Source organism: Schistocerca serialis, chromosome 2, assembly GCF_023864345.2.
Source record: "Schistocerca serialis cubense isolate TAMUIC-IGC-003099 chromosome 2, iqSchSeri2.2, whole genome shotgun sequence".
NCBI lineage: Eukaryota > Metazoa > Arthropoda > Insecta > Orthoptera > Acrididae > Schistocerca > Schistocerca serialis.
The window spans coordinates 346,912,613-346,939,306 of NC_064639.1; the positions used below are offsets into that span (position 1 = coordinate 346,912,613).

A 26,694-nucleotide genomic window follows, 5' to 3' on the forward strand; every position below is an offset into this window, starting at 1 on the left:
ATTAGAGAAACGAAGAACTGGTATGAATTTACCATACTTACAATGAAAAATACAGTGAAAAATATACTTATAGAAGATGATGAAAGTGACCCCCTGTAACATAAATACAGAGCTGTGTACTTCTAAGCAATTTCAGATACACCCAGCCCAAAGTTCAGATATCGATGACGTCATCTTCACGGCTGGTGGTGTCTTTCAGTTCCTGATTGTGCATAGACTTGTTTCATAGACCTTATTCTTCATGTGTCCCCATAGGAAAAAAGAAAACATGTTAGATCTGGGGAACGTGGTGGCCATATTTGCTGCCAGTTCGTTCTTCGGTGAAGATATCAAAGAATAGTTCCAGCGATACATTAGACGCGTGTCATGTTGTTCCATCTTGCTGTAAGAAGCAGTATTCTCTTTCATATTCAGTCATTTGTGCATAAAATGTATCAAACATTTACCGTGCTGAGGGTAATGTCGAAAAATATCGGTCCAATGACGCGCATTCCTGTTACACAGCAACAAACGCAGATTTTTTCGTCATGGAGTGGTTGCTGACACACAATGTTAGTGTTCTTCGTTGAACAGTATCTCATGTTCTGCGAATTCACATGACCAGAAAAATCAAACAGTGCTTCATCACTCTTGACGTAAAGGGTCTAACAAATGAGTGCAGTAATCTACACGTTTCTGACAGTTATCCTCCCTTGAATGCTGCACAGCCGCCACACGATATGGCTTCAGATTAAGACTTTTCAATTTCCGCTGGCAATATGCGCCTGCTGGGCCAGTTTACGTGTAGACTTCTTTGGGCACTGAATTATTCTTCGTCGAATGTCGGCAATAACGTCTGTTGCGCGAAGTGAAAGAATTCTTTGTTGTTTAACTTTTTGCACAGATCCGAAGGTGCGCCAGTTTTTATACAGTCTCTGTATTGCTCTCTTTGATGGTAGTCCTCTATTCGGAAACTTGACCAGGAAAATTTTGCGATTTTCCTTAACCTAACCAATTTTTACACAGCCTTTCCCAATTTTAATTCTTTCCGTTTTTGCAGACCACAAAGAGAAAATGTAACTTCACTGATGAAATAAACTGAAATTCTAATAGAAGAATGCTAACAGTCGGTAATTTCATAAAACTGCCCATTGTTGTAACTGTTTACCCTATTTCAGAAGTCGAAATGCTGTATTCGCACTCAAAGGGGAGGCGGCTGACTTCTAACTGCCCCATACAGAACGTGTGTACCACACACACAGGATGAAAATTATTGAACTGTATGAATAAAATCGTCATATCTTCTGAACGGTTTGCATTAGCACGTCCAAAATGCACGGTTGGTCGCGGGGCAAAATGGGAAGTAGTATGCGCATTGTTGTTTGGTTTAGAGACGAAGCCCACTTTAATTCAGATGGGTTCGTCAGAAAGAAAAACTGGCGCATTTGGGGCACAGAGAATCCGCATTTCGCGATCGGGAAGTCTCTTGACCCTCAAAGGGTGACTGTATGGTGTGCAATGTCCAGCCAGGAATAATCGTTGCGATATTCCTTGATCTCACGGTTACTACCGAACAGTCACGTGAAGGTTTTCGAAGATAGTTTGATCCCTATTATGCAAAGTGACCCTGATTTCGAGAATACGGGGTTCTTGCTATACGACGCTCAACCCCATCGAACCAGGAGGGTGTTTGATGTCCTGGAGGAGCACTTTGGGGACCGTCTCCTGGCTTTGGGGTACCCAGAGGCCACTGGCATGGGTCTCGATTGGCCGCCGTGTTCTCCGGATCTGAACATATGCGACTCCTTTTTGTGAGACCATATTAAAGACGAGGTGTACAGCAGTAATATCAAAACAATTGCTTAGCTGAAAACAGACATTCAGGAGGTCATCGACAGCATCGACTTTCGGACACTTCAGCGGGTCATGCAGAGTTTCGCTGTTCGTTTGCGCCACATCATCGCCAATGATGGCACGCTTATCGAACATGTCGAACTGAATATCTGTACTGACATATACACGTTGAATGAAGTGTGAGCAGGCCGTAGTTTGAAAGTAATTTACGTTTTCTTCATGAAGTTCAATAATTATCACCAAGCAAGTGCAGGGAGAAGAGGGAGAAGGTGGGAGATATGTGAGGAGGGTAGGCTCATGCTCTCGATTCCGTCATAGAGCTTCAGATTGAAGGGCGAGCAATCCATTCCCCACTCTGCCTATCCTACTACGTCACAAAAGTAATAATAAGATGTTTCACCAAGTTATATGATCCTTTCCACAGTGCGCCTTTTTAACACGGTCCGGTGATGTACCATCCCTTCGCACCTCTGTCCTACACTTCTTCCAGTTCCACCTTGTCATATCCCCAGGACTCAATTTATCCCTCAGCTTCACTGTACATTGATGCGGTACACACATTTATTTATGTTTTTAACCAACTTCGTTTAAACATTAATTTTATACTATTAGGACTATATTTTAAATAATCTGCGATATTTCCATCCTCCAAATGCGGAAACTATTAAACCTAGACAAAAACGAATCAAATCTTTTGTGTAGGACAGTTAAGGTAGTTTAATTTTGTACTGGTAAACATTTTCGCTAGATGCAGCGGTTTTCGTGTTATTCGAGAAACCTTAAGAAAGTGACGTTCTAACCGAGGCCCACCTCAGTGCTCACACCCCACAGATCAGGATCTTTAATGCGCTGTTCATGACACTCCCTCCTAGCACTGTGTAAAAATTTGGGACTACATTATGTTTCCCCTAATTTTTCTTCGTTGACTGGACTGTTAGGCATAGAATGGACAGCCACATCTGCACTTCGCAGATCTTTTCTACAAGAAGAAGCGCAGTTACACTTGTAAGTTGTATCAGGAAGGTCGAATGTCCTGGAGATAATTACGTATTATGAAACTCAAATTACAGAGTGCTTTCTATTTCCCAAATCTTAAACATAGCTGCGAATCAGCAACTGCATAAGAGGTTGAAAAAATCAGCCAACCAGTTGCAAAAGGAACCTTGACTGGTGACTGTAATGGGCATGTGCAAATTACATACAACGCAGATACGAGAATGGAGAGGGTGAAAGTCTGGGCCAAAACGTAACCTACTCCTCGCGAATAGGATCAAGTCATCCCAGAGGCCAGCTGGAGTGACCGAGCTCTTCTAGGCGCTACAGTCTGGAACCGCGCGACCGCTACGGTCGCAGGTTCGAATCCTGCCTCGGGAATGGATGTGTGTGATGTCTTTAGGTTAGTTAGGTTTAAGTAGTTCTAAGTTCTAGGGGACTGATGACCTCAGAAGTTAAGTCACATAGTGCTCAGAGCCATTTGAACCACTCATCGCAGAGCGTAACATCAACACCAGACACATGAGCAGTTTCGCTCCATGACAATGCGGAGAGGTTTGGGATTTTATTCAGGGTATCTTCGATGGAGAAATTCACGAAATTGCTTCTCCTTTCCTTGCCGGCCAGGGACATGAGGTTAAAATTTCTTCCACAGCCTTAATTAGCAGCAGCTATATTCGAGTCGAGCATCACCGACCAGACGCGCATTACTGACTCTGGATACGAAGGCGCATTATTATGAATAAATATGATTTAAACCCCTGTCCGTTCAACATGATTTCCTAATTTTTGAATGTGATTACTGGGGATACCTCCTGTAAGAGGCCACTGACGACCTATTCATCCCGCCTTTGCCCTCAATGAAATATTTTAAGTTTAGAGCTGAAAGCCTTTTCTTCTAGCTATGAATTAATCCAAGAATACTAAGAATACATATCAATTATGATTCCAACATAAATGCCCTGAATATCCCTTTTCGTAAAAAATTTGAACCATGAACGAAAAACAATGCGATCTGACTATTGTTAATGAAATATGCGAAAGTAAGCGAACTTTCATGGCACAATGGAAAATAGAAATTAGAGGTAAAAAAAATCAGCCAGCCAGTTGCAAAACGGAGGTTTATTAGCCCTTGGCCTAGGTTTCGATGTTTCTAAAAATATCTTCTTCAGAAGTAGTGGGCCTTGTTACTTCACATGGTGGCACATTAGATTAGCTGAAGCCGAGCAGTTCTCGTCATATATAAAATTGACATAAAAACATGAATTATCACATGCCATGGCTTTCGATAGCAGTCTGTTTACATTCAGCGTACTTGAAAGTAAATGCCCAAAGTAAATGCCCACTGATAGAGGCTTTTGTAAACATAAAATTGTAACAGGAGTCTCAGGTTAAAATATTTGCTTAAGTTAAGTGTACATCATGTCAGATTTGCCTTTGTCTCTGACATGACGTACACTTACGCGAATACTTACCTGTGACTCCTGTTACAATTTTATGTTGACGAGAGCCTCTACCAGTGGGCATTTATTCAGAAGTACGCTGAATGTAAACTGGCTGCAATTTAAAGCCACAGGAGCTGATTACTGTATAGTTCCAACGATCGCTAGCATTTCATAATTGTTTCTGCCGTTGTCAGTACATCTATTATCCACAAAGTGAGGGCTGAATCCTCCTTCAGGACTACACAGAAGACTATGTCTCACCTGTTTTGAAATATTATTTTCCTTTTGCATATTTCTGTAATCAGTGGACTCGGGGGATTGATACTGTACTTGCAAAACTCCTTATGCTTTTCTCAGTTGGTGAGAATAGCTCCAATCCCCGTTGCACATAAAAAGAGCTGGCTCTCATCGCGACACTGCATTTAACCTGGAGCAGTAATATCTTCCCTCTACTACGAGTATTATGCATTCCTTAGAAGCATAGCGGTCGAAGCAGTTACAGACACAATGAACTAATACCAGAGAGAAGAAAGAGCTCAAATTCCCTTCTACACTCTTTTTAAAAGAAGAAACCAATGAAACTATTCCCCCAAAAGTTAGTACTCCCCCTCTTACAATTTCGTTATAAATTTTCAAATTCCTTCCTGACGATCTAGATTTAAGGCTTTCTTATTGCTCAGAATAACACAATGTTGTCATGAGGGCCCAGTCTACTTCAGACTATCCTCACCTGCTTAACCACAAAAATAATTTTCTTATCCAAAAATGTGTTTATTACATTTTTATACTTTTTATGAAGCAATCACTTAAGCATTTCAAGTTGCCATAATCGGTTTATACCTGTCAGTGCTCAAAAGATGAAAAGAGGAAACAATGTACCCTTGTATAATCTATAGAATATCAAGTAACGACATACGTAATGATAGAAAGTAATTGAATCATACCTATAGCGACATGCTGCAAATTATTTCCGTCGCGTTGTGAACAATACTGAAGGCAATAGTAGATGGAAGTCAAGGCTTTGTTGGAGGCGTGAGATACTCTCTTTCTCTGTTGATACATCCCTATATTCGCAAAAGGATCATCTGTTTCAGCAAATTTTATAGTTAAGTTCATTAGATATTTCTTTTGAAAAACCATTTGTTAATCTTTAAAAAATTCATTTTTTTTATGGCAGCTCTTTGTAAAATTCCAAATTTATAATGAGAGGAGTGGGAGGGAGAGACGGTGCTGTGAGGACAGTAGTTCATGGGCATTGAAGATGTGGATGCATTAAACAAGGAAATCATTGTATAGGAGTACACAATAAGCCATACCTTTGTAATGTGCAAAAGAGTAAAAAAATTAGTTGCATTTATGTTCGCACGCTGCACTTAGGACGCGCACCTGTTACGGCACTATTTCCTCGTAACGACGGCCCTCACAGCGGTCGAATGCTACAACTGGAGAGGAGGCCAGGCCCTAGCGACATGTGAGATGGTTTAGCTGCAGTCAGACGAGTAGTTCATCGTCGATGTTTAAAAACGCTTCGGTACAAAATTCGCTTCCTTCATTTAGCACGCCGTTTATGCTTCATACACTGAAGCACCACAGAAACTAATATACACATGCGTATTCATATATAGAGATACGTAGACAGGCAGAATTCGGTGCTGCGGCCGGGAAGACAACAAGTGACTGGCGCAGTTGTTAGATCGGTTACTGCTGCTGCAATGACAGGTTATCAAGATTTAAGTGAGTTAGTATGTCATGTTATAGTCAGCACAAGAGCGATGGAACACAGCATCTCCGAGGACTTTCACGTACGACCATTTCACTACAGTGAATATCAGGAATCCGGAAGAAAACATCAAACCTCTGACATCGCTGCGGCCGGAAAAAGATCCTGCAAGAACAGGACTTACGACGTCTGAAGAGAATCGTTCAACGTCAAAGAAGTGCTACCCCTCCGAAAATTGCTGCAGATTGCAGTGCTGGTGCATCAACAAGTGCCAGCGTGGGAAACATTCAACGAAACATCGTCGGTATCCGCTTTAGGAGCAGAAGTCCCTCTATGTACCCTTGATGACTGCAGACACAAATCTTTACGCCTCTTCTGGACCCGTCAACACCGACATTGGTTGATGACTGGAAACATGTTGTCTGGTTGCATGAGTCTCGTTTCAGATTGTATTGAGCGGATAGACGTTTACGGGTATGGGACAAAGTCATGAATCCATACACCCTGCATGTCAGCAAGAGACTGTTCAAGGTGGTGAAGGCTCTGTAAAGGTGAGAGGCGTGTGCAGTTGGAGTGATATAGGACACCTGATACGTCTAGATACGACTCTGACAGGTGACACGTACCTAAGCATCCTGTCTGATCAGCTGCATACGTTCATGTCCATTGAGCAATCCGGCGGACTTGGAAAATTCCAGCAGCACAATGCGACACACCACACGTCCAGAATTGCTACAGAGTGGTTCCAGGAACACACCTCTGAGTTGGCCACCAAACTCCCCAGACATGAACATTTTTCAGCATATGTGGGACGCCTTGCAACGTGCTGTTCAGGAGGGCTCTCCACTCCCTCGTATTCTTACGGATTTATGGACTGTCCTACAGGATTAATGTGTCAGTTCCCTCCAGCACTGCTTCAGACATTAGTCGAGTCCATGCCAAGTCGTGTTGCGGCACTTCTGCGTGCTCCCGGGGGCCCTACTCAGTATTAGGCAGGTGTATCAGTTTCTTTGGCTCTTCAGTGTATATCATCTCTACTCTACATCTAAGGTTTTTAACTGTTCTTGAATAAAAGCTATATTATAATTCTCCTTTCTGCCATGTGCACCTAATGGAGTATCATCATTTGGGTAGGAGTGTTCTTTAAATTTTATGTAGAATGCTCTGCTACTGTATCCATACAAGCCGTATAATGAGGTGACAAAAGTCATGGGATACCTCCTAATAATGTGTCTGACCCTCTTTTGCCCCGCGTAGTGCAGAATCTCGAACGAGGCACGGAAGTCACTGGAAGTCCCCTGAGGAAGTACTGAATCACGCTGCTTCTACAGCCGTCCATAATAGCGGAAGTGTCGTCGGTGCAGAATGTTGTGCACGAACTGATCTCTGTGTTATATCCTGAAAGCGTTCTATGGGATTCAGGTCGGGTGATCTGGGTGGCCAAATGCTCGAACTGTCCTGAACTTTCTTCAAACCGACTGTGAAAGGTTGTGGCCGGGTGAGAAGGCGCACTCTCATCCATAAAAATGCCATCGTTGTTTAGGAACATGACGTCCATGAATGGCTGAAAATGGTGTCAAAGTAATCGAACATGCAGAGGGCTCAGTCTATTCCATGTAAACACAGCCTGCATCATTACGGAGCCACAGTCAGCTTGTAGTGTCTTGTAGAAAGCTTGGATTCTTGGCTTCGTGGGGTCTGCACATCACTTGAACCCTACCATCAGCTCTTACCACCTGAAATCGGGATTCATCGGAACTGGTCACAGTTTTCCAGTCGTCTAGGGTCCAATCTGAGGTCCAACCGATGTGGTCACGAGCGCAGGAGGAGAGACTGCCATAGCTCATAACGCATATTTCACCGCACTGCCGTAACGGTTACGTTCGTCGGACGTCTCATATTGATTTTTGAGGTTTTTTCACGAAGTGTTGTTTGTCTGCTGCCGCTGACAATTCTACGCAAACGCCTGTGCTCCCGGTCATTAAGTGAAGGAGGTAGGCCACCGCGTTTTTCATGGTGAGAGGTATTGCCTGAAATGTGGTATTCACAGCACACCTAATTCCCTAACGATTTCCGATATCCCATGCGTCTAGCTCCAATTACCATTTCGCGTTCAAAGTCTATTAATTCCCATCGTGTAGCCATAATCAGGTCGTAAAACGTCTCACACGAAATACCTTAGTACGAATGACAGCTCCGCCAAGTCATTGCCCTTTTATACCTTGCGCATGCGCTACTACCGCCATCTGCATATTTGCATGTCGCTAACCCATGACTTCTGTGACCTCACTGTACAATCTGTATAATCTGATACCTAACGATCTATATAATGATGAAAAGGAATGGAATCACACTTGAAGGCACATACCGCGCTGTCAACAGTACTGAAGGCAACAGCAGATGGAAGTCGAGGTTTGTAGTCCGAGCGAAATACTGTCTTTGCCTATTGGTACATCCCTGTATTAGCGAAAGGATTATCAGTTTCGGCCTTTGATTAGTTAAATTCATTAGACCTTCGTCCAAAAATTTTTGAACAACTTTATAGTTTTTAAAATAACAATTGTTAAATTTCCTAATTTATAACAAGCGGGGAGGGAGAGATGTTGGTGTCGCGACAGTAGTTCATTGGCATGAGGTGATGTGGGTGCCATAAACAAAGAAATCATTGCACAGGAGTAACAATTAAGTATACTAATATAATGTGGGAAAAGAGGAAAAATAATTAGTTACCTATATGTTCGCTAGTAATAGTGAAAGTGAGGTGCACGCTGAGGTCTAGGTGACGCTGTACTTGTCATGACGCGCATCTCTAAGACGTTATTTCCTCCATAAGGCTAGGGTGGAGAGGACGGCTCACACAGCAACTAGCCACCAGGCAGTGCCTAGCGGCATGTGGGGTAGGCGGGGTACCGATAACCAGGTAAGAAGTTCGTCATAGATGTTGAAACAGGTTTCGGCACAGAATCCACTCTATTCGTTTAGCGGTTTATGATGTACCTTCCTGCTTGATACAAATCTCCGTTGTTTCCATGTCAGAGTGCCTACCCTTCTCCCTCACACGTAAAGTCTATAACTATTTTTGAATAGAACCTGTATTATAATTTTCCTTAGCATTATGCGCACCTAAAGTAGTTTCATTACTTAAGTAGGGGTGTTCTTTAAATTGTATATCGAATGTTCTGCTATTTTAATCTACATATTTCATATCACAACTGTGACAGGTAATCTTTCCCAAGGATTCGTACTTCTACTTTTTCACCAGTAATTTATGTCGTGTTTATATTTTAATCTTCATTTTCTGTGGGTTATTTTTATATTAGTCTTTCGAAATATATAGTCCTTTTAGTAAGACCTTCTACCTACATATCTCAAGGTAAGGAACGCTACTTTCTTCTGTGTATTCGGAATTATTGTTTTCGGAAATTTGGTGTATAAGTACTCGATTATTTTCGAATCATATACGCAACGCATCGCAGAATTCTGAAGTTCTTCATTATATCGGGCTGTTCTAAAGGGAGACGAATTCTCTTATGGATAGTTGATTATTATTAAGTGTATTTACACTGTACGGAATAGTAAAAAGCTGCATTTATAATAACGTCAGCGCACGTTATTTTCAGCAATGTAAGGAAAATACGCTTGCCACTTTTATTGCGAGTACTAAGACCGAGAAAAATTCTTCATTGTGTCTCACGTTCAGTCGTAAAATTAAATTTCTGATGTAATCAAATTTTCTTAGTTGATTCTTTGAACTGTGACTAGTCGGTTTTTTTAACTGTGCTTCATCTATAGCAGCTTCAAGGACGATAGAACGCCAGCACTACACTTTCTTCGTTTCTGCTCCCTTCCTTCTTTATGTTTTCTCCCGCTGTACAGATTAATTTACTTCGTAACCTTTACTTACAACTCAACTAAATCTTTTTCTAAGTATCTTAAAGATTTACTGTAAAACAGAATATGACTTTCACATGATGTCCGTAACAGACGATTTTTAATAAAATTAAATAATTTGCGAAATAGTTAATTTTAAAATGTCAGTCATGTGATCGCGGAAAAATACGTTGGGCCTGTATGTGCTTATCTATAAGCAGCAGGATGCTTGCGCATTTGCTTAGTTCTTCAGAAGATGTCTAATTTATATCAGTCAGCACAATGAATGTCTACCCTAGAGTGAAAGCTGTATGTTATCTCTCAAAATTATCCTGTAAATTGTTGTAAATCACTGCTATCGGACCAATCAGCACAACACATCTTAAGACGTTATTAATAAATTACCTGATAATATGAGACCATCGACTCTATAGGAACGTTATTCATCTGTCGAAGGGACCATAACAGGAAGATCCCGTCTTTCCTCTTACAAAATAACAGAGGTGTTATGAAAACTGAAAGTGGTGGTAAGGCTGGGGAGTGGGGGGTGAGAAAAGATAGGACAGATGATGAAACCAGCTGCATCGAGACTTTAAGCGGAATCGGAGGCGACGGTGAAAATGTGTGCCGGACCGTGGCTCGAACCCAGGACTTCCGGCTTGCCAGGCAGTTGCATCAACCACTGCGCCATCCGGTCACAGTGATTGTCACAAATGCACGGAGTGTCTCGGCACGCCGACACTCATTCTCACCTATTGCCACCTGTATGTAGTCCCCGTCCCACGACCTTCATGCTCGCTAATGTTAGATAGCCGCCGGAAATAGAACAGTATTGTACACCTTCACTGAATGTTGTCGATACTTTCTCCATCGAGGCGAATCAGTAATAAGAACGTGTCGTATCAGTTCTTTCAGACATGCCGAACACGAATTTTCACTCGTCACCACCGTTTCTGCATGAAGTCCCGACGCAGCTGAAGTCACCAGTTCGTTCCTTGTCCTTTTCTTTCTCTCCCGCCCCCCGAAAGAACAGGTACCACACATTCATACAATATAACAGACGTAACTCATGTCCAGTTGCTAGGACATATACTTTTCAAGATATACTCTCCTGGAAATGGAAAAAAGAACACATTGACACCGGTGTGTCAGACCCACCATACTTGCTCCGGACACTGCGAGAGGGCTGTACAAGCAATGATCACACGCACGGCACAGCGGACACACCAGGAACCGCGGTGTTGGCCGTCGAATGGCGCTAGCTGCGCAGCATTTGTGCACCGCCGCCGTCAGTGTCTGCCAGTTTGCCGTGGCATACGGAGCTCCATCGCAGTCTTTAACACTGGTAGCATGCCGCGACAGCGTGGACGTGAACCGTATGTGCAGTTGACGGACTTTGAGCGAGGGAGTATAGTGGGCATGCGGGAGGCCGGGTGGACATACCGCCGAATTGCTCAACACGTGGGGCGTGAGGTCTCCACAGTACATCGATGTTGTCGCCAGTGGTCGGCGGAAGGTGCACGTGCCCGTCGACCTGGGACCGGACCGCAGCGACGCACGGATGCACGCCAAGACCGTAGGATCCTACGCAGTGCCGTAGGGGACCGCACCGCCACTTCCCAGCAAATTAGGGACACTGTTGCTCCTGGGGTATCAGCGAGGACCATTCGCAACCGTCTCCATGAAGCTGGGCTACGGTCCCGCACACCGTTAGGCCGTCTTCCGCTCACGCCCCAACATCGTGCAGCCCGCCTCCAGTGGTGTCGCGACAGGCGTGAATGGACGGGCGAATGGAGACGTGTCGTCTTCAGCGATGAGAGTCGCTTCTGCCTTGGTGCCAATGATGGTCGTATGCGTGTTTGGCGCCGTGCAGGTGAGCGCCACAATCAGGACTGCATACGACCGAGGCACACAGGGCCAACACCCGGCATCATGGTGTGGGGAGCGATCTCCTACACTGGCCTTACACCACTGGTGATCGTCGAGGGGACACTGAATAGTGCACGGTACATCCAAACCGTCATCGAACCCATCGTTCTACCATTCCTAGACCGGCGAGGGAACTTGCTGTTCCAACAGGACAATGCACGTCCGCATGTATCCCGTGCCACCCAACGTGCTCTAGAAGGTGTAAGTCAACTACCCTGGCCAGCAAGATCTCCGGATCTGTCCCCCATTGAGCATGTTTGGGACTGGATGAAGCGGCGTCTCACGCGGTCTGCACATCCAGCACGAACGCTGGTCCAACTGAGGCGCCAGGTGGAAATGGCATGGCAAGCCGTTCCACAGGACTACATCCAGCATCTCTACGATCGTCTCCATGGGAGAATAGCAGCCTGCATTGCTGCGAAAGGTGGATATACACTGTACTAGTGCCGACATTGTGCATGCTCTGTTGCCTGTGTCTATGTGCCTGTGGTTCTGTCAGTGTGATCATGTGATGTATCTGACCCCAGGAATGTGTCAATAAAGTTTCCCCTTCCTGGGACAATGAATTCACGGTGTTCTTATTTCAATTTCCAGGAGTGTATTTCAGTTGCGCCAATTACTCCAAACGTCCTTTCCATTTTTTGTGTATTGCTCTCACATTCCGATTAATTGTTATGAATTTCCATTTACTATGCTAGTACCTAGTAACGGCCAATAGTATGAACAACAGTCAAACGGAAGGAAAAATAATGAATTTATGACATAAATGTATTTACAGTAGACCTACTATTTTGTAAGTAATAGTGTCACTCCACACCGAGTGAAAGTGCATTGACCGAGAGCTTTCGTAGAAGTTACTGCTATGAATATATCGACAATGAAAATTATTGAATATCTACTTTCTTCTCTTCAGTCTCAAACTAATTTTGTTTTACATATTACAAATTTTTCGATTTTATTAATGTGTATATTGCAGAATTTTTCGATTTTATTAGTGTGTATACTGCAAAATTTAGGTGTTAATAGGTATCTAGGAGAAGGTAATTAAGTTATTTATTAAATGAAATATTTATCACAAAATTTTATGAAAACAGTAGTCCACATATTTATTTCTGTAGAGCTTTCTTCTTTTCTTCTTCGGCTGTTTTTCTTACTGTCTCAAAGAACTGTTCTATATGCTCTCTGTACATGGGAGAAGACTCTTCAAGACGAGAAATCCACTGGGTGATGTTAGGGTGCTTAGCAGCATCAATAGCAAATTCTGTATTGTACTGAAACATAACACAAATGGATTTTTGACCAACACATGGTAATTTCATACACTACCAAAAATCAATAACATAATATTCAAATATCGTTGTAATTAAGCGATTTATTCACAAACAAAACTTATATTTTAAGTTGTTATTGATATTGGTATTAAAGAACAAGTGGTAGCTTACTGTACTGAAGAGGTAAATTATCAGTGTACTGAAGGTTTTATGACTTACTACAACTATAATTACTGCGAAAGTTACTTCAAACTTGCTTAATTGTTATAAAATGTTAAACATTCATCCACATTTCTTGTCTTCTGATGAAGCTGTGACTTCGTTATAACTTCATTCAGGAAGTAAGATGAAAGCAACACGAGGAAAGGCTGTAAATTATTACACAGCTCAGAGAAGTTCATTGAGAGAGGGCACGATTGGGAATCTTTGTGGTTTGTGGGATTTAATCAAAAACACTAAATGATTTGACACATATCTGAAGGAAGTAACCATTCTTATAGAAACAGAAAACAGTTGATGTTATATTCTATTGTCTCTGTACTGAAGAGAAATTCAATTTTACTAAAAAATTTCTGTGAACCTGTTTAACAAAATAACTGGTGTTTCTCTGCTGTAAGTGACACTACTATTCTTGTACCAGAAACATAATGATTGCTTAAAAGTTGATAGTCTGTCGTTTAGGTTGTTAAACAGTTCCTTGACCTTCTTAAAAATGATGGATGCTCTTCGGGGTAATACAGAGTTTTTACCAACAATCATTCGTTCCACATGAATGGCCACCATGCTCTGTAAGATATAGATATTAGCACAATCTGGAAGAAAGCTGTAGATGTTCCAGAAAATCACAGGTGTTGCTTGCCAACGAGCGCAGATCCCATCCGCTATTGCAACACAAGCATTTCAACCGTAACACTTAAAGCCCGCAGGCGTCACTGCTGTTACAATACCGTGTTCACAATGGTTAATGCACTCAGTTCATCACCATAATTTAATTCAAAATTCGCAAGAAATCACTTTGATCTCTTGTTAATAGCACGCTATTAGTAACTTTACCCACTTTTAATCAGAAACTGTGAAGGGCATTCGATAAGTAATGCAATGATGTGTTCTCGAGCGAAGCCGAATATTCGAGCATCAGCCCCTATAGATTGAAGAAGTTCCGTTAGGTGACAGTGGTATACGTAGCCTTCAAAATGATGTCTGTAGCGGAGGTGCATTCCAAGCAGAGAGCGGTCAATGACTTTCTTTTGGCAGAAAACCAGAGCATCGCAGATATTCAGTGGCGCTTGCAGAATGTTTACGGATACCTGGGAGTGAACATAAGCACGGTAGGTCGTTGGACATTGCCTCTGTCACCTACACAACAATGTCGCACAGACCTGACGGATCTGCCGAGCGCCGACTGGCCACACATAGCTGTCACTCCTGCTGTTCTGGAATTTGCGGACACTCTCATTCGAGGTGGTCGACGGATCATAAACATCTCGCTGCACAGCTGGACGTCTTTGATGGTAGTGCCTGGTGAGTTCCTTGTTGGCTAACAGAAGACCATAAAGAGCAACGACGGATCATCTATGCGGAATTAATTGCGCCTTAGGAGGCTGATCGTGACAATTTCTTGTCCAACATCGTCACTAGTGAAGTTAAAATCTTCTGGGTTGTTAGGTCACGTCATGTTTCTTCTAAAATGTTCGACGTTTCGACCCCTCTGCTGGGATCTTCCTCAGGATCTTTTGGTGTAAACAACGCGCTGCAAGTCACCTCGGCGGACAATAATATTTTGGGTAAACATTCCTCCTCTCCTGCTCTGTCCGTTTCGAATCTAGCCACTGATGACGACCAACCAATAGCGGTAGCAGGCATTCCAACCAATAACCCTTCTCCAGCATAAGTGTGGAATACTGCCTTTCTGTCCAATGACGATGACCACCAATGGTATCCACAGGAGATGAGCTACCAACACCCCTTCTTCTACATTAGCCTATGACTATGGCCCACCGATGGTGGCCATATGAATTTTAACCAATACTATCTCTACTCCAGCACGAACCCCAGAAAACTCCCCCTTTATAAGTGGACGCGACACTCGTCTCTGACAGTGTTCTAGCAGTAGTGGACACCAAAAGATCCTGAGGAAGATCCCAGCAGAGGGGTCGAAACATCGATCATATTAGAAGAAACATGACGCGGCCTAATAACCCAGAAGATTTTAACTTCAGTGACAACGGCCACGAAAGCCCGCAGACTTACATATCGTCACTAGTGATGAAGCATGGATTCAGCACCTCGAACCAGAAACAAAACGCAATCCATAGAGTGGCGCCACACCATATGTCCTCCAAAGAAAAAGTTCAAAGCCGCATTCTCAACAGGTGGAGTCATGACGAAGGTCTTCTGGGACTCTGAAGGAGTTATTCCGTTTTTAATGTTCTCCTTCATGGTGCAACCATCAACTCTGAAGTGTACTGTGGCACCCTCAAGAAACTGAAGAAAGGACTTCGGCGTTTTCGTCGCCACAAAAATTCAAATGAACTTCACCTTCTCCATGACAATACAAGGCTTCACACAGGTCTACGCACCCTAGAATAGTTCTAAAAACTTCATGTAATTGTTCTTCCTCATCAGCCCTATAGCCCAGATCTCGCACCTTCCGACTTTCATGTGTTAGGCCCAATGACGGATGCATTCTGCAGGCAGCAGTAGGTCGATAATCACCGCCCATAGAGAACAATGCGTTGCCCGACGACTCTTTGCTAGATCACTAAAAGAACTTGGTCTCAGTAGATATACGCTTATTGGGTAGAGTTCCTAGTTTGAGCTCCAGTCCACAATCTGCCATAAATATTATACGGAAAAACCAATGTCATCTTGAACAGAGGTCGTACTTCACCATAGTGATATTCCGCTTCGCTACCCCAAAGCAGCTCTGTCTAAAAGTCACGCTGTGTCGACGTTCCGTTAAGAAGACTACTTCACTCTGTGCACTGTTCAGATTCTAGGCAGTGCTTGTTTGTTTTTTATTTTTTAGTTCTTTTCGTAACAGAGACTTCTTCAGAAAGTTAACTGAATCCCTATCGGTGTTCAGAACTGGAGCGGAAAAGGTCGCTTCGGGCACGGTAAATGCATTTATAAAATTCTGAAATAAACTGCTTAACGAAGGGTAACGCACTTTTAAATCAACCATTTAGAAGGGCACAATATGTAAGCAGTAGTGTTAAAATGACGAGCGGTCACTTTGCACTGATGGTCCCTCACATGCTATATAGAGGCAAACTGAAAGAACTATTGATATTGTGGTGTCACCGCCAGACACCACACTTGCTAGGTGGTAGCCTTTAAATCCGCCGCGGTCCGTTAGTATACGTCGGACCCGTGTGTCGCCACTATCAGTGATTGCAGACCGAGCGCCGCCACACCGCAGGTCTAGTCTAGAGAGACTCCCTAGCACTCGCCCCAGTTGTACAGCCGACTCTGCTAACGATGGTTCACTGTCTACATACGCTCTCATTTGCAGAGACGACAGTTTAGCATAGCCTTCAGCTACGTCATTTGCTACGACCTAGAAAGGCGCCGTACTCAGTTACTAAGAATTTATTCTGAACAGATAATATTGTGAATAATCCACCGTCAAGAGCGACGTTCACCATTAATGGATTAAAGTTAAGTATCAAACTAATTACGTCCGCTTTCTGAATTCTCATTCCTTGTCATGTTCCAGACCTCATGTCAGTATAGTTCTTCCCTCCTCACGCTGGCCTGCGTGAGCTAAAACGCGTGCATTTCGACCTCCATTCGTAACACGGTATTGGCTCTTCTGCCATCACAACAGATATCTTGGGACAAAAAATAATTCCAATCGACAGCCAATTTCAGATGTGATTTAAAAGCCACCCCGATTGCTGCTGTGAAGCTTGATCTATGAGGTAAGTGTAGTACTATGTAATAATTTGGAATGAAGACGTACTGCCAAACAGGACTCTGGACTGGCATAATCAGTAGCGAACTTGCTATCAAACTTGTTTCGGAAAAGTGGAACAGAACTTACCTGTTAGTTCCACTACACTCCATACGAAGCAATAATATGCCGGCCCGAGAGTCAACGGGTCTGGATGTGTATAGTCGATAATCGTTAATTAATTCGGAGAAGAATGATAAAACGTTGGCGCAGTTGCGTAAAAATAATGGATTCAGTGCCGTTTACTATATGCACTTTGAAACTTCCTGGAAGATTGTATGCCGGACCGAGACTCGAACACGGGACCTCGCAGGAGAACTTCTGTGAAGTTGGGGAAGTAGGAGACGAAGTACTGGCAGAAGAAAAGCTGTGAGGACGAGTTGTGAGTTGTGTTTGGGAAGCTCTGATGATGCTGGCACGGTAGCTCAGCGTATTCGGTGAGAGGTTTAGCCTCCCTCTGTTACAAAAAACTGAGTTAATGGATGAACGATGAACTTGAACAAGCATCCTGGGACGTCCGCCACGAACAAATTCAACGACCACTAACGAACAAACGAGATTTTTAAAAAAGGCGGTAGATCACTTGCCCACCAGAAGCAACTGGTCCCGAGTTCAAGTCTCGGTCTGGTATATAGTTTTAACCTGCCAAAAAGTTTCATATCAGCGCACACTCCGATTCACAGCGAAAATTTCATTCTGGATTTATGCACTTAAGTTTACATAAGGCTTCGGACATGAAGGACATAGTCAATTTCGTAAGAGGACTACATAAGATCAAATAGTACGTCAGAAAGCACGTATCTGACCGAAGGCAGAATCAAGAAGCGTAATATACAGTTTTAAAACAAATTGGTACATATCGAAAATACTATAATCTGGTAATAGTATTAAATTTTAGTAACTAACAGAATTTTAGTAATTAACCGATAGAGGATGATGGCAATGCACTACAGGCAATTTCCATGAATATTTTTTTTTTTTTGAATTGAAGGTTCTCCAGATGAGCATCTAGGTATCCAGCACATCACAATCTATTATCTATAGGTAAAGCAGCAGAGACTAATTGAATCAGTACCCATTCCTGTCGAGTAGTCTTCCATTATCTAAAGTAAAATAGCAACTACTCATTGAGGTTGGTAGGATAGTTTTTGCATATATTCGCAGCTCCTTCTTAAAGATTGTCATTTCATTGGCATAGTCGATACAGAAATTTAATTATTCCATCACTGTTGTTAGTCGTGGTCAGACCGTCATCATGAATCAACTCATCGTATAACTGTCATTGCTACTGTCCCAGCGCATTTTTAGTGCTGACGACTTTAAAAAAAATGTTTCTGTAAAGGAGAACTTTGCTAGTGACAGTGGTGTTTCAAATCAATATTAACAACGACACATTACTAGAAATATTCTCAGGGATCGGAAAGACATTTAACCAAATATATTAGAGTCTTTTGTACAGCCTGCCTTTTGCTCCAATGCTGAGTTCTTCATGTTTAGGCAGTTATCTGTCTGTGTTATCGGGCTCCTCTGCTTCCGCTAGCGAGCGAGTGATAATCGTAAACGAGGGCACAGCTGGCTTCCTCGGCCGGCCGCTATCGCGTTTTCACTGCCAGAGAGCGAGAAAGTGCGGGGGACACGTCCCACATGTTTTTGCCGTCTCAGGGGTGGGAGAATTTTTGACGATTAGTGAAATATTCAGCAGAGGGCTCCTGAGGGGTCATTCTCCATTCTCTGACTCTCTCGCTCCGACTGGCCGTGGGATTGCCCAGTTGCGTTCGTCGGTTGACGGGCAGCGCTACGTTCGTCGGTTCACACGTACAAACGTCCCTCGCCCCGTCACTGCTCCAACGTGATACGCACATGTGTCGAATAGGTCTTCATGTCTGTCTCCACAACACGTCATAGGCATTCACACGTAAGTTTCGCTTCGGAGCACACAAACGTCACCTGCGAATTAGTCATACAGTAAGCAAGGCAGCACAGTATTCGTTTGAAGGACTACGAGATATGGTTTTCGTTTATGGACTAGCCAACGGTAATGCGCATAAAGCTCGACGGTTATATGATGAACGGTATCCAGCAAGACGCTATCAACACTCGCAAGCGTTTATAGCAATTCACTGGCGACTTGGCGAAACAGGCTAGTTAGCAGGATATCATGGTGATGCTGGAAGACCTCGAACACGAGAGGATGCTGCATTTGAAGAGCCTGTTCTCGAGCGCTTCGAGGAAGCACCTACGACAAGTACTCGAGCGGTTGGGCACGACAGAGGGGTCACTTATCAGTTAGTCTCGAAGGTTTTTGAGGGATGACGGCCATAATGTATTTAGTTTCCACCCCGCCCAAGACCTAAATCCTGTGGCGGACTATGAACACAGGCTAGGGTTTTACTGGTGGTTTCTGCGACTTCTCCGCCATTGTGTTGTTTACCAACAAGTGCATCTTAAATCGCGATGGCCTTTACACCAATCAAAATGTTCATTAGTAGGAAGGGGAAATTCCTATGTCACGTACGTCCACGGACACCAAGAACCACTTGGGCAGGCATTATGGGTGACCATCTGATTGCGCTGGACCGTCTGCCTCCCCGACTTACCAGGGCAAATTACCACTTTTTACAACGAACTCTACCCGGCCTGCTGGAAGATGTTCCCCTGGGCACATCACTACGCATGTGGTTGCATCCTCATGGAGCGCCCGCACATAACAGTCGTGCTGTGCGCGGATATTTAAATGAACTCTTCGACGGCCGGGTAATTGGCAGAGGTGCTCGTAGGACATGGCCCCCTTGATCACCAGACCTTACGGCACCGGACTTTCTCCTGTGGGGATTCTTCTAGGTTCTAGTTCACCCACCAGGACGCGAACCACCTAGAAACGAAAAGGAATTAATGGATCGCATTCAACATACCGCCAATCACATCAGGGCAATGCCAGGAATCTTTGAAAGAGGTCGGACACCGTTCGACGTTACCAAGCTTGTGTCGCGTCAGAGGGTCGCCAGATCGAGCACCTGCTTTAAGTAAACAATGTCCTAGCTACAAAAAGGGCCCTTTTCAGGGCCGATACAATTTGTAAAAGACTTTCTGTACACGAACTAACAGCTTAATAATGCAAGAATGACTCCCTGATAAACTCCATACATAGTAAGGTTGTATTTGTTGCAGTGTGCTAATTGTTTAACATGGGATACTGACGTATTTATTATAATATCACCCTGTGCTAATTGTTTAATGTAGGATATCAATCGGCTTGTTAAAGTAACACACTGTGGTAACTGTTAAACATTGATAGTCCCGTATTTACATGCATCTTTGGCTGACGATCTTGAAATGTGTGACAGAATCAGTCAAAAAATGAAATAAAATTGTTAAAAGCAATGTAAAGTGGTAATACATTGGAGTGCTTACAGAAAATGCCATGATGTCGTTAAACATAGTAATTCAGCCAATAGGACACTCTACCACTTTGAAATTCCTGCTGTTTTGTAGTCACACGCTGTAAAGTCAGAGTGTCTTTCGTTATAAATAATGTAATATTTACCACCATTTTTCTGTCACACAGTTTGCGTAGAGGAATGGGTAGAGAGAGATGGATGGACTAGTACTTACGCTCGAATGTGACAGTCACGCTATTCTTTTATTCTGCGCAAGAGGCAGTGACTCTGATGTTCTCAATATGGCACACAGTCCCTGAATGACGAAACTCACACAACTGGAATATTAATGAAAGGAGGGGAGGGGGACACGTTTTAAGTCATCTTGTTGTGAGAGAGCCGGCCGTTGTGGCCGAGTGGTTCTAGGCGCTACAGTCTGGAACCGCGCGACTCCTACGATCGCAGATTCGAATTCTGCCTCGGGCATGGATGTGTGTGATGTCCTTAGGTTAGTTAGGTTAAAGTAGTTCTAAGTTCTATGGGACTGATGACCTCAGAAGTTAAGTCCCATAGTGTTCAGAGCCATTTGAACCATTTGTTGTGAGAGAAAGGGTAGGGGAAGAGAAGGAGGGTGCCCTTGATTTAGGATCTAGAAACCCGCACCGTGACCTTCATTTCCCAGCAATTTTTATGACACACAATTGCCGTATAGGCGCGGGTAGACGTCGTACGTATCACGTTACTTAGTGACCTTCAATATGCCACTTGGTATTAATTGCCCGATGGGTATGGGTGGTGACCCGTCATGCGAGGCCTGTCTGCACCAGTACCGGCCCGACAGTCTACTTATGTTGAACTTCTACTGGACGTACCAGTTTACAGGGACGTATTACACAGCATTTCATCTCTTCGGAAGGCATCGGGATTTTCTGGTAGAACTCTTACTTTTCTTCATACATAAAACCCGAGAAGTGATAAATATGATAAATGTGCATGGCATTTTGTGTCTCCCAAAAGAGCGATCTCATCCAAATGTTATGTTAAGGAGGCCTTTCAATATCTCTCAGCCATGGACGGGACTATCATCATTTTGGTACCGAACACGTTTCTTTATGTACAATGAGCTGCTTGTGGAAGCCTATTTGTTAGGATCTGTAGATATTTGTGTCTGATTAAAATGGGTTAATAAAACAGAAAACTATGATGGGGTTCTGAGAAAAATCAACAACAACTATCTTTTCATATCAACGGGTGATGCCACAAGTTGACACGAAAAGGTAATTGTTTGTCGACTTCTCTCAGCCAGTGTATAGTTTCAAGAGAACAGTAGATTATACACTGATGTAACAAAAGTAATGGGATAGCACGTACAGGTGGCGGCAGTATCGCAAACGCTAGGTATAAAACTGCAGTACTCTGGCGGAGCTGTCAACTGTACTCAGGTACATCATGGAGTGCTAATACATGCACTGTGCGCTCAAGCGCGCTTTCTCTCTAATATTCCACTGCTGAATATGCATGTTCGGTATGGTACAAGTCCAGTCATGCCAGGAAAGTAGATTTGACCCTAAATGAGTCTTGCCGGATTATCACGGGTTGCTCAAGACGTACTCCGTGGACAAACTCCATTGCCTCGCTGGCGCAGCTCCTCCTGTAATCAGACGTGGGGTGGCTGCGAGATATGAGAAAAGTAAGGCCACAACGAAGGAAGCCCGTCCCCTATATGGTCGTCAGCCCGCAAATCCTAGGCTGAAATCAAGAAAGAGCGTCTTGCCAACAGGTGAGGCTGTCGTCGAGAATCCACATGCCGCAAGGATCTCGCGATGGCGGGAGAAATGTCAGTATTTGGGAGAGTGGATACCTCCAAAGAAACAACTTCCCCTTGGATATTCTGAGAAGTGGTCAATATGGAGGTCTCTCAATAGACTGCGATCAAACACAACGAGATGCAAGACCAATCTGCGGACTTGGGGTTTCTCTGTGGACTCGGTTCTTTGCCAGTGTGGCGCTGAGCAGACTAACAGCCATTTCATTCAGTGTTCCTCATCACCAACCACCTGCACAGTGCAAGACTTTATGATACACCAAATGCACTTTCAGTGTCCAATTTTTGGTCTTCTTTTGTGTAAAATTATGTCAACACTTTTTTATCTGTAATTTTGACACGATAAACAAATAAACAATATGGTGATTCATGTGAAAAGTTTTCCGAAATGATTATGGCCGCACGATGGAAGTAAAAGACTTCGAACGTGGAATGATAGTTGAAGGTAGACGCATGGAACATTCCATTTCGGATGTCCGAAGGGAATTCAGTATTCCAAGATGCACAGAGTAAAGTGTGTGCCGAGAATACCAAATTTCTGGCATTACCTCTCACCACACACAACGCACCAGCCAACAGCCTTCAATTCATGATAGAGAGCAACGGCACTTTCGTGGAGTTGGTAGTACTAATAGACAAGTAACACTATGCGAATTAACCGCATAAATCAATGTGGGGCGTACAATGAAAATATCCGCCAGAACAGTGCGGCGAAATCCGGCGTTAATGGGCTATGGCAGCAGACTACTGACGCTAGCGCCTTTGCTAACAGCACGACATCGCATTCAGCGCCTCTTCTGGTTTGTGCCCATATCGGTTGGGCCGTAGAAAACTGGAAAACTGTGGCCTGATCAGATGAACCGCGATTTCATTTGGTAAGAGCTGATGGTTAAGGTTCGAGCGCGGGTTAGGTCCCTCGAAACCATGGACCCAAGATGTCAACAAGGCACTGTGAAAGCTGGTTGTGGCTCCATAATGGTGTTAGCTATGTTTACGTGGAATGGACGTGGTCGTCTAGTCCAACTGAACCGACTGGAAATCGTTATATTGTACTACTTGGAGGCCAGACAATGATTTGATTTTTATGGATGACAACACGCCACGTTACCAGGCCTCAGTTGTTCGCGATTGGTTTGGAGAACATTCTGGACACTACGAGCGTATGTGATCTGGCTACTCAGATCACCTGACATGAGTCCGATCGAACATTTACGGGACATAATCCAGATCAGTTCATGCGGCAAATCCTGCATTGGCAACAAATCCGCTATTACGGACGACTTTAGCGGCACAATATTTCTGCAGAGAACTTCCAGCGACTTGTTGAGTCCATGCCAAGTCTGGTTTCTGCACTACACCATGCAAGAGAAGGTACGACGCGGTAGTGTGAATTATCCCATGAATTTTGACACCTCAGTGTGTTGTGAATTTTTTTTACCCAAAGTTTGTAAACGATGCTTCACCTGTAAATAAAATGTTGCATACAAACGCCGCATTACTTTGGAGTTTTCGTAGATGTCACTCTTTTATTGACTTTGAAAGTCACAGCGTTGAAACAGCAGATGGAGCGTAATGTGGAAGGGATTTAATTCGTTGGAATGTAATACTCCCATTCGCACGAAAACAATAAGATAATATGTTACCGCTGCAAAAAATGTAAGATGCATTTATTCCACCATTTTTCATTTACGTGGGCGTATTTTTGTGCCTTTATTCAGCATACCGATTACCTATCGTATTACGCCGACATTGTCGCCTCCGTGCTGCTTCTCTAGTTAGTCGGCGCTTTCTAGCTGGCAAGAAAATTGCTGGGTGTCCTAGAGGAATGTACAGCGATACGCTGGCGAGAGCTGTGTTTCTGGCCTGAGCAACAACAACTTGGCGGTAGACGGCTCTCTGGGTCTAGGCCAAGTAAACAACAACAACGTATCGGATTACACGGGCGTGCTGCAGTCTTACACTTTCATGGGCGTGCGGAGTTTTTGCGGGCATTTCTTGTCCTGGACAGTGTATTCGGTCCGTCGCTTAGGAACTGCTGTGGTGGTTTTATAGAGTGATATTATTCGTCATTCGCATAGTTCAACTAAAGGAATGATTCCGTGATGATGTTACGGATTTTCAAGGATGATGAAGAAGGGTAATTGTATCAATACTAGGAGAGGGACCCTGGTCTGGAAACGACCAAGTCGGAAGACACAACCGACAATCGTTTTGATTCCCCTGACAGTGGAATAAATGTGTCGTTACTGTTGTTAAGATTGTAGGTTAGGCAACTTTCAGATTTGAAAGTATTGAACAAAATCATGGATTCTATAATGCATACCGTATTTCTTCATCTTCGCTACTGAACAGGTGCCCAATTCTCTTAAGGTACGTAATTTAGAACCCCTACTTGTTGTTGTGTTGCCGGCCGCTGTGGTCGAGCGGTTCTAGGCGCTTCAGTCCGGAAACACGCGGCTGCTGCGGTCGCAGGTTCTATTCCTGCCTCGGGCATAGACGTGTGTGATGTCCTTAGGTTAGTTAAGCAGTTGTAAGTCTAGGGGACTGATGACCTCAGATGTTAAGTCCCATAGTGCTTAGAGCCATTTGAACCATTTTTTTGCTGTTGTGTGGTTCGGTTCGGTTGTTTTGGGGAAGGAGACCAGACAGCGAGGTCATCGGTCTCATCGGATTAGGGAAGGATGGGGAAGGAAGTCGCCCGTGCCCTTTCAAAGAAACCATCCCGCCAATTGCCTGGAGCGATTTAGGGAAATCACGGAAAACCTAAATCAGGATGGCCGGACGCGGGATTGAACCGTCGTCCTGCCGAATGCGAGTCCAGTGTCTAACCACTGCGCCACCTCGCTCGGTTGTTGTGTGGTCTTCAGTCCTGAGACTGGTTTGATAAAGCTCTCCATGCAACTCTATAATGTGCAAGCTTCTTCATCTCCCAGTACCTAATGCAACCTACATCCTTCTGAATCAGCTTATTGTATTCATCTCTTGGTCTTCCTCTACGATTTTTACCCTCCACGCTGCCCTCCAATACTAAATTGGTGGTCCCTTGACGCCTCAGAACATGTCCAACCAACCGATCCATTCTTCTAGTCAAGTTGTGCCACAAACTCCTCTTCTCCCCAATTCTATTCAATACCTCCTCATTAGTTATGTGATCTACCGATCTAATCTTCAGCATTCTTCTGTAGCACCACATTTCGAAAGCTTCTATTCGCTTCTTTTCCAAACTATTTATCGTCCACGTTTCACTTCCATACATGGCTACACTCCATACAAATACTTTCAGAAACGACTTCCTGACACTTAAATCTATACTCAATATTAACAAATTTCTCTTCTTCAGTAACGCTTAACTTACCATTGCCAGTCTACATTTTATATCCCAAATAGCAAACTCCTTTACTACTTTAAGTGTCTCATTTCCTAATCTAATACCCTCAGCATCACCCGATTATTTCAACTATATTCCGTAAACACCCACTTACTGGCTATTTTTTTCTTGTTTGGTTCACGCTTTTGAAGTTACCCGTTGTAGCCCTTAGCAACAGCAGTAACGGGGCATGTATTCCCCTTTCAATGGCATGAGAATGATTTTCGCTAATGGTCGGTACCACAACATGATCGATTACCTCAAAGTGAAACGTTTGCTCTTATCCATCAGTCCTAAATGTTTCTAAGAGCATGGCGGAATCACGCTGTGTAACTGATTCGGCGGCTTTCAGACACCAGTTTAATAAATATATAGCTGTTTATAACTAAGGCTGTAATGCCTGTTCTCGTCATATGTGTTTAGTAGGTGTAAATCTACACGAGAATCAAAGTAGAAAGTACTACATAAATTACATTGTATGATGGTTTCATTTAAAATGTGACGACATCTACTAGTAGGTCAAAAATAACGAAGTAACATAACATGAAGGAAAACTTCCGATATCCCCCAAAAATTTCTGAAAGCGTTCAGCAGGGTGTGAAACGTAAATATTTGCAGTCACTCGTCATACCGAACGTACACTATTGCGATGTAATCCACCATACCAAGATTAGTGAAAATTCTTGATGGGTAATACCAAAAGTGAAGGCTTCTGTGCGTACGTCTGGCAACATCCATCTATTTGGTCATGTTAGTCTTCATAAGATTCGATTATATGGTTTCATCTGGACAAGTTACGTGACTGTTACACGACATACAGTATCTACTTCATTGAGGACCGTAGTATCTCACATTCGAGATTAAGTGACTCACTTCTCGTCGTTATCGAAACACAAGGTCTCACTTATCTAGTATCCAAGCTACACCCATCCGTAACACAGAAATTTCCTTGAGTTCCGTCTGTGAATCTTGTACCTTTTTTCTAAAAAAAATATACATTGCAAGTTTCCCTGTGTTAAATGGTAAATTACCTGCTCCCCTGTTCCCCCAGTTACATTTCCTTCAGTTCTCATTTGTCAGTGGCATGTCACTTTTTCGCTTTTTATATT

The 26,694-nt window shown here is 43.5% G+C and overlaps 1 protein-coding gene across 3 annotated transcripts in view; it reads right to left on the minus strand.

Annotated features, from left to right (window-relative positions):
* Nucleotides 1–12,821: 12,821 nt before the first annotated feature.
* Nucleotides 12,822–26,694, minus strand: part of LOC126457151 (glutathione S-transferase D7-like) — a 137,481-nt gene continuing 123,608 nt past the window's right edge. For all 3 annotated transcript variants that reach the window (XM_050093223.1, XM_050093222.1, XM_050093224.1), the window contains exon 6: nucleotides 12,822–13,061. In XM_050093223.1, coding sequence (XP_049949180.1) covers nucleotides 12,897–13,061 — 165 coding nt within the window. In that variant the 3' untranslated portion in view covers nucleotides 12,822–12,896. The remainder of the gene's footprint in view (nucleotides 13,062–26,694) is intronic.